Source organism: Sciurus carolinensis, chromosome 3 (assembly GCF_902686445.1).
Source record: "Sciurus carolinensis chromosome 3, mSciCar1.2, whole genome shotgun sequence".
Lineage (NCBI taxonomy): Eukaryota > Metazoa > Chordata > Mammalia > Rodentia > Sciuridae > Sciurus > Sciurus carolinensis.
Genome location: NC_062215.1, coordinates 182,362,485 through 182,379,547, shown reverse-complemented (window position 1 = coordinate 182,379,547; position 17,063 = coordinate 182,362,485). Strand labels below are relative to the sequence as shown.

Genomic DNA, 17,063 nt, shown 5'->3' with positions numbered 1-17,063 from the left:
AATGACCAGTGTCCTTATGAGGAGATGTGGGACTGCAACACAGTGGGAAGAAGACATTTCTGATGTGAGGCAGCCATCTTGTGTGGCCACAGCAGCTCTAGGAATTGGATGCACTACCCAATGGAAGGAAGGAAGAGTGGAGAAAACTGGCAAATGTGGCAAGCCTGACAATTTGCTCATTTGGTAAGATTAGGAAGAATTCTGAAAACACCCCTTCCTTAGGGGGGAGAAGAGGGAAACGGGTGCTGGTAAGGCCTCCAGGGAATGGGACTGGAGCCAGTGGAAGACCCGGCTTCAGATGTTTGAGTAGTTAGCTCAAGAGGAGCTCTCCCGGGGCTATAAAGATTTGACAGTTATCAATGATTGGCAGCTGCAGGAAAGGACAGAAGGCAGACCACCAGGGGATTGTACAGACACATTTTGTCAGAGGTATTTAAGACTAGGTTGGGGTGGGGGTGGTGAAGAATGATTTCTGGCAAAATGGTTTCAAATCTTAAGCAAAGCACAGAGAGGAATAGGAAATGGTTTTACTATTATTAGAATAAAATTGAAACTGCAATTAACTAAACAGTCTGTAAGGCTATGAATTGCTCTTCACTGTAACTGTTCCCTGAGAAATACTGGATTAGAAAAAAATCAATTGAAGAGATCTTCTTTCTCTTTTCTTTTTTCCATACTGGGGATTAAACACAGGGGGTGCTTAACAAAAGCCACATCCTCAGCCCTTTTTATTTTTTTATCTTGAGACAGGGCTTCACTAAGTTGCTCAGGGCATGGCTTAGTTGCTGAGGCTGGCTTTGAATTTTTGATCCCCCCCCCCAGCCTCCTGAATCGCTGGGAATACAGGGGTGCACCACCATGCCCAGCTGAAGAGATCTCTTTCTTGGGGGGGGGGGTGCCAGGGATTGTACTCAGGAGCACTCAACCACTGAGCCACATCCCCAGTCCTATTTTGTATTTTAATTAGAGACAGGGTCTCATGAGTTGCCTTGCACCTGGCACTGCTGAGGCTAGCTTTGAACTTGCGATTCTCCTGCCTCAGCCTCCCGAGTCGCTGGGATTACAGGTGTGCACCAATGCGCCCGGTTTGAAGAGATCTTAAATGGCAACTCCATCAACATTAAGCCACTCTAAATAAATTTAAAGTCACAGGGCTAACCCCCAAAGTTATTAAGAAAAACAAAAACAATCCTGGCCTATGAAGAAATGACAAAAAAACTAATGGTAGTTTTATTTTATATGAACCATGTTTTACAATAAAAAGGAAAATAAACTCAAAGATGGCAAAGGACAATTAAGAAATAGATAAAAAGGCATAACGCTGTAACAACAACCAAAAAAAAAACAGGAAACCTGGAGGCCCTTCTATCAGCAGCCCAAAGGACAACCACGAAGTCTTTACGAAAGCCCAGGAGGGCGCTGGTCAGTGTCGCGAACTAACTGCTCCTCGGTCCAGCCCCAAAGTCCACTTCCACCAACCACCCTTCCATTGCAGGGCCGCGTGGCTCCAGGTAGTGGGGAACGCCCAGCCCGCCTTCCGCCAATCAGAAAGTCAATACCAGGCCCCGCCCAGGCCGCGGCCAATCAGAGTCAATGCCAGACCACGCCCAAGTCACGGCCAATCAGAGAGCCAGTACTAGGTCCCACCCTAGCCACCCACGGCTGGCCCTACCCTTAATCCCGCCCGGCCGGCCCAGGCGCGGGCGGGACACGGGTTCCTAAGTAGAGCCTCGGGGCGGGCACTGGGATGAGCCCGGAAAGAGCTGCCCACTGCGGATCCACCGAGGCCGCGCCGCCGACCTTCACGCGTGTCGCCCACGCGCTCTTCCTCGGAAACGCGCGCGCCGCGGGCGCCACGGAACTGCTGCAGCGCGCGGGCGTCACGTTATGTGTCAACGTCTCCCGCCTGCAGCCGGGCCCGAGCGCGCCCGGAGTGGCCGAGCTGCGCGTGCCCGTTTTCGACGACCCGGCCGAGGACCTGCTGGTGCACCTGGAGCCCACCTGCGCCGCCATGGAGGCCGCGGTGCGCGCCGGCGGCGCCTGCCTGGTCTTCTGTAAGAACGGCCGCAGCCGCTCAGCAGCCGTCTGCACCGCCTACCTCATGCGGTACCGCGGCCTCAGCCTGGAGCGTGCCTTCCAGGTGGGAACTTCCGGGTGGGACCGGCCTTCGAGGCAGGTCTTCGGCAGGGTGGAGTCCACCCCCCCGGGCAGGGTCTGAGCTCGGGGGCGGGGTCTGACCCGGGGCGGACCTTCTTGCCGGGGCGTGGCCTCTTCTGCGGGGCGGGCCTTCCGCCCGGCTGGTCTTCCGGCCGGGGCGGGCCCTCGGCTCCGCTGGCTTGGCCGGAGTCCTGCGCGGTGAGCGCTGGCTGACGTTCGGTTCCTCTTTTGTTTGCAGACTGTCAAGAGCGCCCGTCCGGTAGCCGAACCCAATCCGGGTTTCTGGTCTCAACTCGAGAAGTACGAGCAGACCATCCAGACCCAGTCCCGCCTGTCCCGGGAGCCCGCTGACCCCGGAAGCGCGCGGCATTGACTCCAGCTGGCCGGGCCGTAGCCTCCGGGTCTCCTGCAGCCCGGCGGGAAGGGCGTTTGCTAATGGGAGGCGGGCCGTGCCCTCGCTGTCCCTCGCGGCTGGGCTTCCACTTCCCCCAAGCCGCATCTTCCTGAGGTGCAGCTCAGAGGAGGGGACTGGGCAGCGACTGCCCGAGACGGACCTTCCCTTCCTCTCGCCCTCCGTCAGCTTCGTTTGTTCGTAGGTTTTGGTCAAATCTAAACCAGACCGGCTCCCAGCTGCCAGCGCCTGGGGAACCTCCGCCTGCCAGAACTCTCCCTGCCCCCCACCAGGACTGAGCGTGGGACCCACAGCTGAGGGCCCGCGCTGCTGAGGCTCGCAGGTGCCGCCGCACACAGGAAGGGCTGGAGCGCCTCCTCCACTGTCAAGGCGGCGCCCCCAGCAGGGCAGCCCACTGCGGCCCTCCCCGGGGAGGGTGGACTCCTAATTCAGACAGGGATGTTCTTTGGCCTTTAAACTGCTAGAAAATTAGCCACAATCCACCCTCCTTAAATAAGATAGTGGGGAAGGAGGACAGCACCCGAGTGATCCCATGAATCACAGACACAGCTGTCAGTGGCTAATATGTATGAAGCAACGAGTAAAGTGCTGTAGTTGGCGTTCGTGTGCCTCTCCCACTCCTTCCCTGTTCTACCCTGTCCAGAGCCTCAGCTCCCCTGGCTGTGCTCTTCACTTGAGGCCCAGTGGCCTGCCTGCAGTGGCACCATGACCTCCACACCTGCACCACACAACCTGAGCATTGGGAGGGTCTCCTCCTGCCCCAAGATCAGCACAAAGCTTCACTCCCCCTTGACGGTCAGGATCAGTCATCACCGTGCAGAGCAGCCCCTGGGTTTTCCACTGAGGAGTCCAAATAGCTAGGTGGTGTCACCCTCCTGCAAGGAGGACACTTGTCTACAGGTGGAAGCTTTCCACCTGGGAATGAAGCTGGGAGGATAGGAAGCATAGTTTATGAGCAAGTTATTGGGGTAGTAGTGAGGGGCCCATCCCGCCTCACCTCTCTACTCCTGGACCTAGGTTTCTGGCTGGGTAGGCTGCCACCTAGCACTGCTCATTGTTAGCACTGTCCATCCCCGTGGTCAGACCTGCAGTCAGAACAGGACGGCTGGGCAGCCTGGCTAGTCTGCTCTGTTGGGTTTGCTTCCCCTGGTCTCATAGCCATCCCACCTTCCCATCAACCCTGTGGGAGCTACTGACCTGTCTCCATTTGACTGGTTAGGCTGCAGTGCTTGCTAGGAAGCAGGAACCTGGGCCCAGGGTTTTACCCAGTGTGCCTGGCTGATCCTTGCTCATGATACCTTCAGTGAGGCCTCCAGTGCCCTCCCCTCAGGACTGGACACACCACCTGACCTCCCTAGGTGACAAGGGTAGAAGGGCCACAGGACCCAGGCAAGGCTGAGGCTCTGCGGGTCACTTCAGACATTATCCACCAGCTCCATTCTGAGAGTGATCCTGCTGCTACTGCTATCAGAGTCCCAAGGACAGGAAGGCCCTTTTGAATGAATACCACTCCTTCTGGAGGCCTTTGCTATCCTGCCAGCCAGCTGGCACCCTACCCATCTTGGTACCCACCCACGTCAAAGAGGGAGCAGCATCTGTGCATTAGAATGCCTGGGCACGTGCGGCATGTCAGAGCTGCTTCACTGACCCTGATCACCAAAAGACTGGAGTAGTAAAATTCCTCTGGGAGAAACCCAGGTCAGTCCTGACTTGGGGCTCCTCTTGACAAAGTCAGGTTGGGATTGCAGGGGGCTAGGGCGCAATGCTGAGTCCAGCAGCCAGGGGGCACTCCAGGCAGGCTACCTGGTGGGGCGGGGTTTCAGGCTGGGGTGGCAGCATTGCTGGAGGCACCTGTGGGCTTGCCTCTGCAGCCTACTGGCTTCCCAAGTCACACAGTGCTTCCAGCACCTGCAAGGGTGTCCTGGTGAGCTGGCTTCAGCTCTCTGAAGATTTCTTTGCCTTAGCACCTCATAAATGTGGGTTGGAGGCCTGGCCCTGCCCAGCTAGGGAAGAGACAGACAGCTTCTTAGGACTGGCAGGGTTGCCCCACTCCACTCTCCCATGTGCAGAACCAGCTGTGGGGAGGTGGCCAGGGCTCTCCAGGAGGGAAGGGATGAGACCCCCCCACCCCTATCTTCCTCCAGTCCAACTGGGGAGACTAGGGTGGCAGGAGCCCATGCTCCATAATGGCAAGAAGGGCAACAGGACCTGAAGTCCTTCCAGATCCAGGCCTACTGGCCAGGGCAGGGTCTGGAAGATGTGGTTAAACTGAGGGTGTCTAAAACAGTCTAACCCAGGGCCATCATCTGGGCAGGACGTTGGGTCACCAGGTGACTGATCACCTGAAGGCAGCCCAGTGTGATCCCACCCCAGTTCTCTTCCCTCCTATATTGGATGCAGGACTGACCCTGCCTCTCAGTGACTGAGCCTTGGGGTTCTTGGAATTTGGAGTATTCCCTCAGTTAAGAGGTCCTGTGGGGACCCGAGGAGCCACAGGAAATATAAAGGGATGCCTCAGCACTCACGCCCCACATTAGGGAAGGGGTCTTCCCACCTGGGCAGCAAGAAGGACCATATTGGTTACTGGTTGAGAGACTGGATCCAGGCAGCTTAAGCACTACCTAGGGATGAAGCTACATGCCGGGGTCCAGCCCTAGCAGGGGTCGTAGTGGTCACAGATGATGGAGTAGGCGTCGGCGAGGTGAGAGCAAAGCAACACAAACTCAAGGAATGGATGCTAAGTTCTAAATTTTATTTTTCCCAGCCAGCTTTTTAAACATGAAAAGGTAGGCAGTTACACATGTTTTTTTCAGAACAGGAAAAAGTCACAAGGAGAAAAACAAAAATATTTTGTGTGATCATTACTAGACAATGAAATATTCTAATTATTCTAGTAATTGTTTATTTGTGATAACCTATAACTAAACAATAAGACATATTAATATTTAACTGATCATAAAGGTTAAAGCAAGTTCAGTAGGGTTGAATAAACGTCAGTTGTGTGACTACTGCTATAGTTAATCAATGCTAGACATTTTAAGCTAACAAATATATGATATCATCTTATCCTGTGTGAAATTAACATTGAGGAGCACTTTATTTCTTCTGTTCCTGTTATTCCTTTCTGATGGGGTAGGAATTATTTGCCTACATATTTCAGATCTGAGAGTAGTCAACAGGGGATCGGCAGCTAGAATCTGTTTTTGTATTTTCTCATAGCAGTCTTGGTTACTCAGAGTTTCATAGCAAATGACTAAATCTGAAATCACTGTTCCATTAGAAGTCTGATTTTTATGTTCTAACCCTGGTTCTGTTAAGACCCCTATTTTCAGGGAAAACACATAAAACATTAATAGTAAACCTACACATATTAAGCAAGCAAGGAAGGAAAGTCCTCAACCGAATTCCCAATACAATGAGACTTTGCAAACACCTTTATTACTCAGCGGAATCCTTGTCAAGCACTGAGGGGAATTGCAGGTGGCTTAACAGCTACAGCCACGCCATATCCAGCAGAAGAGAGGCGTGGGATTCAAAAAGCCACTCTAAGAACCTGCTTTCAACACCTCTCCACAGCCTGTGCTGGGCATCAGGTAGACCAGGTGAGAAGGTCTCTAAGTCCAGGCCTGAGTCCAAGCTGGGCCCTAGGAAATCTGGCCCGGCCAGCACAGAATGCGGTTCCAAACAGTCTGCCCTCCCCGTCGTGTCAGCTTTTAAAGCAGCGCGGCCCAACAGAACTTTCCCTAAAGATGGGAGCATTTCCGTCCGCTGTCCATTACCCCAACCCCACCCGCAACACACAGATTCCGAAATATGGCTGGGAAACTGACAGCTGAATTTCATTGTACTTAATTTAAATATAAACAGCCGCACATGCAAGGGCTATGGTACTTGCTAGCTCAGCCTTGAGGCTCCTGGGCTCTATTACACCGCGCTCCAGACACAGGCCAACTGTCTGGCTCGCAGGGAGGTGGTTCGGGACCACGAGAATCACTCCCAGGGTCCGCACCCCCGAACGGACAGTCAGCGCTGAGTTCCCCACGCGGCACTCGCCGGACACAGACCGCGCCAAGCAAGAGCCCTCCCGGTACCCCTGGCATTGCCGGACCCAGCGGCCGCTGCTGCAGGAGCTGGCGGGCTATGTCGTGAGACGGCGCCGTGACCCCGCCTCCGGGGGCTCCTCTGCGCGGGCCAGGAGGAAAGTGAAGAGCGCAGAACTAGGGAGCGCGCACAGGTAACCCACGCGCTCCGGCCCCTGGCTCCAAACACTGGGCCCCGGACCACGGCGCCCTGGTTCCAGCAGCCTCTCCACACAGAGCCCAACGTACCGGGCCCGACCCACCCCGCTGGCGCACAGGCCCGGGCCCCGCGCACAGCGCCCCCGGCGGCGGCCGAGCGGAGCCCGAGCGGAGCCCGAGCGGGGCGGCGCACGGCGCGGGGCCGGGCCGGGCGGCTCCCGGCGCGACTTCCTGTTGTGCCTGCGCCCCGCCGCCGCCGCAGCCCGGCGCCCCTTGCCCGCTGCCCGCGGCCCGGCGCGGCCGCAGCCCATGGATTTCACCTAGCGCCGGCGGCCATGGCGGCGCAGTGCTGCTGCCGCAAGGCGCCCGGCGCGGAGGCCGCGCCCGCCCGCCCGCCTCCCGAGCCGCCGCCCGCCCTGGACGTGGCCTCGGCCTCCAGCGCGCAGCTCTTCCGCCTCCGCCACCTGCAGCTGGGCCTGGAGCTGCGGCCCGAGGCGCGCGAACTGGCCGGCTGCCTGGTGCTGGAGCTGTGCGCGCTGCGGCCCGCGCCCCGCGCGCTCGTGCTCGACGCGCACCCGGCCCTGCGCCTGCACTCGGCAGCCTTCCGCCGCGCCCCCGCCGCCGCCGAGACGCCCTGCGCCTTCGCCTTCTCCGCCCCGGGCCGGGGCCCCCGCCACCCCCGCTGCCCGCCTTTCCCGAGGGGACCGGCACCGAACCCGCCTCCTGCCCTCTAGCCTTCAGGCTGGACCCGTTCACCGACTATGGCTCCTCACTCACGGTCACTCTGCCGCCCGAGCTGCAGGCGCACCAGCCCTTCCAGGTCATCCTGCGCTACACCTCAACCGACGCCCCTGCCGTGAGTCCCTCCCGGGTGCGCGCAGGGGCTGCGAGGCGGGGGATCCCCAGGGCTCTCCAGGTGGCTTCTTGCCGCGCTGCCAGGCCAGGAGACCTTAATCTTCACCCTGCACCTGGGGCACCTGCCGAGAGCGCGGGGGCAGCCTGGCTCTGGCGTCCTATCCTGGTGCCCTCTGCGATCCCCAGCTGCCTCCTGTGAGCCCTTCGGAACTTTGGATAGAGCTCCAGGTCCAGGTCCAGTGGGGATGAGACAGCATGTCACCCAGCGAGGTTCCCGTTCAGATGATCTGTCCCTGTCTGGGTACAAGATCAGCTTCTGCTGGGCACATGACAAGCCATACCTCTGCTGGAGCCTGGCATTGAGGGGCTGGGAATGCCAGAGGTTGAGGGCCTCCAGATGACCTGGACCTTCAGGGGGTGTGAACACCCTCTCTGGAGGTGAACTGAGGGAAGGCCCGTCCCAGTGGGAGGCAGAGGAGAGGCTGTTGGACTGTGGGCTTGACTTCAGGCTCCCCAGGCTGGGCTGGCAGAATGCTGAGGCGGGTGGGCCTCTTGCTTCCAGCACACATGCACTAGGTTCTGAGGGCTTTTGGGACAAGGCGCCCACCACTCCAGAGGACCTGCCAGAAAAGCCACGAGGCCCATGTTAGGCATTGTGAGTGCGTAGCCAGTGGATGGAGCGGGGCCTTCCACTCCCAAAGCATGTGGTTCCTGCCAGGTCCCAGCAGTATGGCTAGCACACAGGTGACAGCCAGTGTACACACACAGCATGTGCACCACTCCGGAAGCCCTGGGAGGGTCCATTTTTTTGCTGCCTGAGGCACCCAAATGGACAAGCCAAGAACCAGGAAGGGCCAGGGTGACACCTGGACAGAAAAAGTCCAGATCAGACCTACACTTGTGGGCCTCCTGCACCTTCCCAGGAACTCTGAGCAGAGCCTGCCTCCTCACTTGGGTCTGCCAGCAGCTGCTCAGCCCTGTGCGTGCAGTCCGGGGCTCTATGGGTGTCAGGTGCCTCTCTATATGACAGGTGGGAACTAAGGGACAACTTCCTTTCCTGGCCTCCATCTGTGAATATGGACCCCATGGGTCTATTCTACAAGTTCCAGCCAAGTGGAGGGACTCTGGCCCTCACCAGGCCAATGCAGACAGGGCCAGTGCCCAAAGCATGCCCATTGCTTCTGGGCTACCCACGAACGCTGTTCCCCTTAGTTGTTTCAGGCAGGGAACAGTGATGTGGTCCCCTCAGACTGAGTGGATCCAAGCCTGGTGGGCTGGGGACCGGGCTTGACACGTGAGCTTGTCCATTTGCAGAAGCAGAGTGGCCTGTAGCTTTGCCATCCACAATTGCATGTGAGCACTGCAGAGCTCAGGGCTCATGCCCTACCTGTCCTCTGCCAAGTGGGGGTACAGTTGGGATCGTTCCACTCCCTGCCAGCAGGCCCTACCAGAGGGGGCTGTAGACTCTGGTCCATGCCCTCACACCCCAGCAAGAACAGCTGTTTTCCTGACCTGCAGTGTCTGGAGTCCCTCAACCTGTTCCTTCTCCACCAGATGCTCAGCTGCTGTCACTGGGTGCACTGGAGCTTGGTGGCCTACCTTCGGGGTAGGGCCCAGCCTCTCACTCTAGGGTAGACATACCACTGAGGTTCAGGGTTGAGAGCTGGGCAGAGCTTGAGGGGCCACCGGGGAGGTGAGGAGGGGCGCGGCAGGAGGGGAGCCGATGCATGTGGAGGACGGTGAGGGCCTGTCCTCCCACTGTGGTCAGGGATCCACTCACTGCAGGCACACTCCTCCACATAGGTTCCTGGGTTCTGGCCTGCAGAGCTCAGAGCGCTGGGGCAGGACCAGGAGGCTTCATTTTGAAACAAGGTCCCAAGACAGGTCTCTAGGGCAGCCTGGAGCCCACCAGAAAGAGGAAGGCACCATTGTAGGTTTGCTATGACAAAGAGACAGGGACAGGGCAGCCAGAAGGAAGAAATCTGCCACCTGACAGGAGTCTTTCGGGTCTGTGTGGAAGGCAGCCCTGCCGGACTTGGGATCCACCTGAATGTGGGGTCTGCAGGCCAGGCAGCCCCCCTGGTCTGGGTTCTTCAGGATGGTAGCCCCACCGGGGTCTGGGGGCTACAGGGTGGCTGCCCCCTGGGTCTGGGCTCTATTACTCCCATGGTAGCAGACAGCTTTGATTCCAGACTTGCCGGCTCATTAGAGAAGAGTTGGAGATGTCTCCAGTTGTGACCTATGTGCACTTGATCCCCAGAGTGGGTCGATTCAGTCTGCTTCAGCAATCAAGTTGTCCTAACAGAGGGCAGGGTGGGTGCAGGGTGCAGCATGTGGCTGCGTGGTGACGACTCTTCAGTGGGGTGGGCCTGGCCTGGCCTCGGGGCACAGAAAGTCTCCGCAGCAGTGGTGCGGGAGGCAGGTGCGGGGGCAAGCCAAGCCACCCTACTCCAGCCCTGCCTCCACACACAGCCCCAGCAGCCCTCCGTGGCCACTCCTGCCCTCTTGGAGCTTCGTGCCTGGCCTTCACTTACTGTCTGGCTGCCCTGGCCTGAATGCTGGCCCTGGGCACAGGCTGACTCCCTGCCAGTGCTGGTCATAGGAAGCTCTGGTTTTCCCACCTTTCCATGATCCTGGCTAAGACCATATCAGCTGCCAGCCTGTGGGAGTTGGACCCAGGTTCTGGCTGTGCCTTGGTTTTCCTGTGGGGGCTCAGATAATGCCATGGAGGCTTTCTCTTCTCCCTGTCAGCACTGGAGATTTCCCTGGGCTGGCCCCCAGACACGTGGCCTCCTCCCTGAGCAAGGACCAGGGAGGCTGCAGGCTATGCTCCAGGCCAACAGCTCCTGCTGTTCCCCTGCCCAGGGGAGAGGGGAGGGCACCAGGTGGGCAGGTGCAGGCTGTGAACAGGAGCTATGGCCCTCACAGACCCCCACTGCCTTCCTGTCCTGCCCCTGCCCCAAGGCTCTGGCCTCACCCCACACCAGGTGACTGCTGATACTCTGCCCGCCTGCAGATCTGGTGGCTGGACCCAGAGCTGACCTACGGCAACGCCAAGCCCTTCGTCTTCACCCAGGGCCACTCCGTGTGCAACCGCTCCTTCTTCCCATGCTTTGACACGCCCGCCGTCAAGTGCACCTACTCAGCTGTTGTCAAGGTCGGGCCCACCTGTGCCCCTTTCAGGGGCTGCCTGAAGGGTTGAACCCACTGGCCTGGCCGGTCAGAAGGGAGCTTGCCTACTTCCTCCTCACCAATGCCTGCCTGGGCTGTGATCCCAGGTGCCACTAGGCCACTGTCCTAGAGGAAGCCCATCTCCCCACTGTGCAGAGGGACAGCTCTGTAGGAAGGGTGGCCAGGTGCAGCCCTGACGAGGGCCCTTTCTAGACCAGAATGAGGCCCTGCGAGGCGAGCGTCGGTCAGGAGCATGGCTTGCAGGGCTGTCTGCGGGGGTGTTGGGTTCCTCTTATGGACGGGAGCTCCTGGACCTAGGTTGTGGGAGCCCCCAGGGGAGGGACGTGGAGCTCCTGCTGCAGTACACACAGCTTCGTGGTAGGGGCCAAGCCAAGGCGTCACCCTTCAGAGACACAGCTCCCTGCCCTGGGAGGCGAGTGCCCTGCCCTGTAGGCCACCCACCCTCGCCCCCTTGCAGGCCCCATCAGGGGTGCAGGTGCTGATGAGTGCCACCCAGAGCGTGTACCTGGAGGAGGAGGGTGTCTACCGCTTCCACATGGAGCACCCCGTGCCCGCCTACCTCGTGGCCCTGGTGGCCGGAGACCTCAAGCCAGCAGACATCGGACCCAGGTAGGCCTCTGCCCTGCTGCTGCCCAAGGTGGTCCAGAACTCGGGCAGAGCCCCGCAGCCTGGCCGCACTGCACCCACCGCTGCCTGCCCGGCCCCTGGCTGCAGGGGCAGGCCCTCTCCTTTCATGCACTCTGGACCAGGCAGCCTGAACTGTCCATGGCCCACCTGCCTGTGCTTCCAAGGCCACAGGAAGCCATGTGTCCTTACAGGTTCCTTCAGCCCAGAGACAAAGCAGGCTGAATGGTCACACCTGGTCCACCCCTGTCATGGGAAGGGCCAATGTGGCCCCTGTCCAGGCTGGTGGGCTGGGGCAGTCATCCCGACCGGGTGAGCAGAGGGAGGCCTGTGCTGTAAGCCTCAGCCCACACTCTGCACCCTCTGCAGGAGCCGCGTGTGGGCAGAACCGTGTCTCCTGCCCATGGCCACCAGCAAGCTGGCGGGCGTGGTCGAGCAGTGGCTGAGTGCAGCGGAGCGGCTGTATGGGCCATACATGTGGGGCAGGTACATCCTGTCCCCTGGTGGCCCGGCCACCATGCCAGGAAGGCCACATCCCTGCCTCTGGAGGAAGAAGCGGACTCCCCGGGCCCATCACTCTTCCTGGGAGGAAGTGGACTCCCTGCGGGTGGGTGCTGCCCAGGTGAAGGGCCGCGAGGCCTCGGCTGCCCCGTCACCTGGCTCTCGGACGCAGGTACGATATCGTCTTCCTGCCGCCCTCCTTCCCCATCGTGGCCATGGAGAACCCCTGCCTCACCTTCATCATCTCCTCCATCCTGGAGAGTGACGAGTTCCTGGTCATCGACGTCATCCACGAGGTGGCCCACAGCTGGTTTGGCAATGCTGTCACCAACGCCACGTGGGAGGAGATGTGGCTCAGCGAGGGCCTGGCCACCTACGCGCAGCGCCGCATCACCACGGAGACCTACGGTACCACCTGAGGAGGGTGGGTCTGGAGCAGCCTGGGTCAGTGAGGGGCACAGAGCCGGCCCAGCCTCTTGTGTTCTGTGTCCTGCTGTCTTCTGGGGTCTGACCATGAGACTCAGGGCAGGGAGCAGCCAGGACCAGCCTGGTGCCACTGGGGCAGCCTCCCCCAGCTCCACCGCCTCCTCGCGCCTATCCTGCCCCTCCCCACCCAGGTGCTGCCTTCACCTGCCTGGAGACAGCCTTCCGCCTGGATGCCCTGCACAGGCAGATGAGGCTTCTTGGAGAGGACAGTCCGGTCAGCAAGCTGCAGGTCAAGCTGGAACCAGGTGCCCGCTCCCGCCAGGCCTGGGCCTGGGCCCCTATGGATGTCACCCTCAGGGCCTCCCTCCCTGTCTTTGGCTTGCTCAGGCTTCTTTGTCTCCTACTTTGGCTAAATCCCACCAAGGCCAGGATGGGTGACCCCAGCCAGGGAAGGCCTTCCAGGCTTCCTTGGCCTGCCACTGTCTCGTGCCTCTGCGTGCCTGTCACTGGGGCATGTGGGCCCTCAGTTGCCTGAGCCCCCAGGCAGGGCAGGGCCAGGCCCATCACTGCACACAGGTGCTGGTGGGAACCCGGACTTGTGAGGGACAGCGGCCCTCTGCCTTTCCTGCTCTCAGTGCAGGCCACAGCCCTGCCTCCCCTGCCAGCCCAGACAAGGTATTCCCTGCAGGAGTGAACCCCAGCCACCTGATGAACCTGTTCACCTATGAGAAGGGCTACTGCTTCGTGTACTACCTTTCCCAGCTCTGCGGAGACCCCCAGCGCTTCGACGACTTCCTCCGAGTGAGCAGACTGGACCTGCCGCCTCCTGCCTGAGCCCAGCCCCGCACACAAGGCGGCTCTGTCTTGGGGTGGAGGGTGGAGTTGATGGGGACCAAGAGCCCAACCGGGACCTGGCCTGCTGAGGTACCGCCTCCTCCCTCTCCTGCCCTCCCACTGGGCCGCTCTGCAGGCCCTCGGTGGCACCCGCACGTCCACGTCCACACCCTCGGTGCTGTGAGGCCCTCGCTCTGGCAGGAGCCAGGTGCCCAGCCCTGCAGGCCTACGCAGCCCTCAGGCCTACTCAGACCCCACCACTCCTCACACAGGCCTACGTGGAGAAGTACAAGTTCACCAGCGTGGTGGCCCAGGACCTGCTGGACTCCTTCCTGAGCTTCTTCCCCGAGCTGAAGGAGCAGAGCGTGGACTGCCGGGCAGGTGAGGGGGCTCTGCCTGGAGAAGAGCCCATCAGTCACATCTCGCCAGCCCTCACTAACCCACGTGGACCCCACACCCGGTACCGTGGGAACAGGGGGACACCTCCTGGAGGAGCTGGCTCTTAGGCTGAGCAGGTCGAGTTAGGGGACCAGGGCCTAGGCAGGATCTGCAGGGCAGGTTCACCCTGGAGTATCTGAAGCCAGCTGCTCTGCTCACGCCACACCCATGAGTGCTTCCCAGAGGGTCTGAGGGCTTGGGGGCAAGGCAGGGACCAGGGTCCTGAAATCCAGGGAGGGGCCAGAATTTGCTGGAAGGCAGTTAAGTACAGCTGGGAGATCTGGGCATGGTGACCCAAAATTCTGGAAGGTCCTTAAGTGCATCAAATATTTTCAGGAGGTAGGGGAGTGGCCAGGATCTGCCTCTGTTGCTGTTCACTGCCTTAAAGCGGGAATTTCACTTTCTGCACACGTTGCCACCTCCCACGTTGAAGTTACCCAGATGGCCCGGAGAGGCTGAGGTCCTCTTGGACACGGATCCAAGTCCCTCTGGCTTCCCTGTGTCCTCCACAGGAGTCTTTCCAGGGGCTTCAAGTGGCAGGCACTGGCTGGAAGTGGCCTTCCCAAACTACCGATCCCTGGGGGCCTTAGGTCCTGGAAACAGCCATCTACCCAGGGACACCCTCAGAGGCTGGGTCCCCTGGGCAGGCTGGGTGGGACCCCAGGATTGCTGTTCCCTGCAGGGCTAGAGTTTGAGCGCTGGCTGAATGCCACAGGCCCACCGCTGGCCGAGCCGGACCTGTCTCAGGGGTCTAGCCTAACCCGGCCTGTGGAGGCCCTGTTCCAGCTATGGACCGCAGAGCCCCTGGATCAGGCAGCAGCCTCCGCCAGTGCCGTTGACATCTCCAAGTGGAGGACCTTCCAGACAGCGCTCTTCCTGGACCGACTCCTGGATGGGTCCCCATTGCCCCAGGGTGGGTCCCTCAGCCAGCAGGGTGGCCCTGGGGGGAGGGACGCACGCCTGGCCTGACCTGCTGCTGCCCACAGAGGTGGTGATGAGTCTGTCCCAGTGCTACTCCTCGCTCCTGGACTCTATGAACGCCGAGATCCGCATCCGCTGGCTACAAATCGTGGTCCGCAACGACTACTACCCCGACCTCCACAGGGTGCGGCGCTTCCTGGAAAGCCAGGTGCAGCCACCCACCTGGGGTCCCTGCTGGGGGTGGCCTCGCCTCAGGGCCCAGCCCACCCTCTCACTCTCCAGCCTGACTGTTCAGGCGGGGCCAGGTATACCGGAGCCCCGGGTGGGAAGTTTTGGGGGTCTGGGCAGGGAACAGGCCCACGTCAGGAGAGAGAGGTACAAGATCAGAACTCAGAGGGCAGCCTGGACCCTACCAGTCCTTGGACAGACCATCGATGCACAATCTGGGGGCTGGTGTCCACAGGTCTCTGCCCACGGCATGGAGCTGGCTGGGCCTCTGGCCTATAGGGATCAGCTCCAAGGTGGACACAGGGGCACCCAAGCTCCTCTGACAGTGGCCAGTCCCGGCCTGTGGACCCGGCCTCCCTGTCGTCCCCTCCACCCTGCTCCCTGGAGATGAGGCCTCACCAGTGCGGAGTGTGAGCCCGGGGAGGCCGATGGGCCTTGCAAGCCCAGGCCAAGGCCCTGCTGGTCCAGAGACGGGGGGGGTGTCCAGCCAGGCGGGGCTCGTGAGCAGTCAGGGAGCTCAGCAGCGTGGCCCGGTGTCCCCACAGATGTCCCGCATGTACACCATCCCGCTGTACGAGGACCTCTGCACCGGCGCCCTCAAGCCCTTCGCTCTGGAGGTCTTCTATCAGACGCAGGGCCGGCTCCACCCCAGTCTGCGCAGGGCCATCCAGCAGATCCTGTCCCAGGGCCTGGGCCCCAGTGCCCAGCCCAGCCCTGAACCCAGCACGGATGCAGAGCCAGACCCGGCAGCCCTGCTGCTTGGGGACGAGGCCCCCGGCAGCACCATCTCTCTCAGGGACGTCAATGTGTCTGCCTAGCCCTGATGTGGGGCCAACCTCAACCTCCAGACACCACAACTGTGCCTTCTGTGGTCCGGGCCGCCATGACTGCGCCTTGGCTCTGGCCGTGAGCTCTGCCCGGGCCCGTGAGCCCTGACCATGGGCTCTCCCAGGCTGGGGGCTTGGGGAAGGGATTGTGTCTAGTGGCAGCCCCGAGGGCCTGGGCTCCCCCTGCCCCTTGCACTGTGGGCCTCAGGACTGGCCATGTACACCAGGCCTCCCATCTCAACACTGACAGCCGCGCCCAGCCCTGGATGCCTGCACCTGCTGGACACCACTCCGGGACAACAGCCCAGCAGCCTCATGGTGGCCACCACACTGTGCCTTACGTCTACAGACTCAGGCTGCACTTCCCCTGAAGTGCACCTCCCCCGGAACCCTGTACTGTCCCTGGGATTGGACACCTCAGTTGTCCCCTGGCAGAGGGACAAGGACACAGATGTACCCTCACTGTGGGGGCAGAGGACACAAGGAGAGAATGGGCATCTCTGAGGAGAGCCTTTCAAGCCCATGGAGCCTTGGCCCCTCAGCACATGGCGTCCAGGCCCCAGAGGCCTGTCGGCCAGGAGAGCCTGTCCCCCCAGCTGCCTGGGGTGGCAGCACAGCCATCCCGCTGGCTCCAGGAGGAGGGTGGTGCTGGTGCTGTTGGGGTGCAGCTGCTGGGAGGCAGCAGGCAGGGGTGCTGCAGCTTGGGCCTGCTGCAGTGGGGCACCACGGTGACTGTCCCATTAAACTCCGCTCTGCAGACCTAAGTTCCCTTTCTGTTTGTCCCCATGCCTGTCCTCTGCTTCCACCCAGCTGCCCTGTGTGAGGCTGGGGGCTGGTGGCAAGAGCTGTCCAGGAGCCCACAGCAGCAGGGCCCTGCTCTCCCAGGCCTCCTGGACCTGAGCATAGCCTCCTCGGGACCTTCGGAAGCATCTTGTCACATCCTCACTCTGGACTGTCACCTCTGTGAGTCTGGCCTTGGTGGTAGGTCTGTTCTAAAGTGGAGTGCGAGGAGGAGGCTTAGTAGCAGGGGTGAGTCTTGGAGGTTAAGGGTGTAGGAACTATGGGAAGTCCCCCAGGGAAGGGTCACCACCATGATGGAAGGCCACAGGTGGATGGGTTTGATGTCCCCACTGTGACAAGGGCAGCTCTGCTTACAAGGTGGTGGGTGACACAACTCCTCTTAGTCACCAAGGACTCAGGCTGGCAGCAGGGCCACCATCTGAACCACACAGAACTTTGTTCCTCCTTCCTGGGTAATGTACTGTGGCCTGGAGGTGACATCTCTTGTCCCAGCTGACTGGCCACCCTCCAGTCCCTGGTCACCAATTGTCTCAGGCACCCTCTTTCCTGTTCAGGATGTACCCTCCCACCCCCAGGAGAGATAGTTCAAGTACCCCCCCAAGTTGTAGC

The 17,063-nt window shown here is 60.4% G+C and overlaps 2 protein-coding genes across 2 annotated transcripts; both read left to right on the top strand.

Annotated features, from left to right (window-relative positions):
- Nucleotides 1-1,672: 1,672 nt before the first annotated feature.
- Dusp28 (dual specificity phosphatase 28) lies at nucleotides 1,673-5,401 on the top strand. Its single transcript, XM_047546193.1, has 2 exons — nucleotides 1,673-2,140; nucleotides 2,396-5,401. The coding sequence occupies exons 1-2, from the start codon at nucleotides 1,748-1,750 to the stop codon at nucleotides 2,528-2,530; spliced, it is 528 nt and encodes a 175-aa protein (XP_047402149.1). The 5' UTR covers nucleotides 1,673-1,747; the 3' UTR covers nucleotides 2,531-5,401.
- Nucleotides 5,402-6,993: 1,592 nt separating this feature from the next.
- Rnpepl1 (arginyl aminopeptidase like 1) lies at nucleotides 6,994-16,437 on the top strand. The gene is given in 12 exon segments (XM_047546191.1): nucleotides 6,994-7,458; nucleotides 7,461-7,663; nucleotides 10,679-10,819; nucleotides 11,312-11,463; nucleotides 11,848-11,964; nucleotides 12,152-12,387; nucleotides 12,597-12,710; nucleotides 13,094-13,206; nucleotides 13,512-13,620; nucleotides 14,360-14,590; nucleotides 14,664-14,806; nucleotides 15,372-16,437. Coding segments are annotated over 12 exon segments (2,148 nt in total). The 5' UTR covers nucleotides 6,994-7,142; the 3' UTR covers nucleotides 15,645-16,437.
- Nucleotides 16,438-17,063: the final 626 nt, after the last annotated feature.

Coding starts and splice junctions, on each gene's coding strand:
- Dusp28 (XM_047546193.1), top strand. CDS start 1,748: ATGAGCCCGGAAAGAGCTGCCCACTGCGGATCCACCGAGGCCGCGCCG. Junction 2,141..2,395: donor GCCTGGAGCGTGCCTTCCAG/GTGGGAACTTCC, acceptor TTTTGTTTGCAG/ACTGTCAAGAGCGCCCGTCC.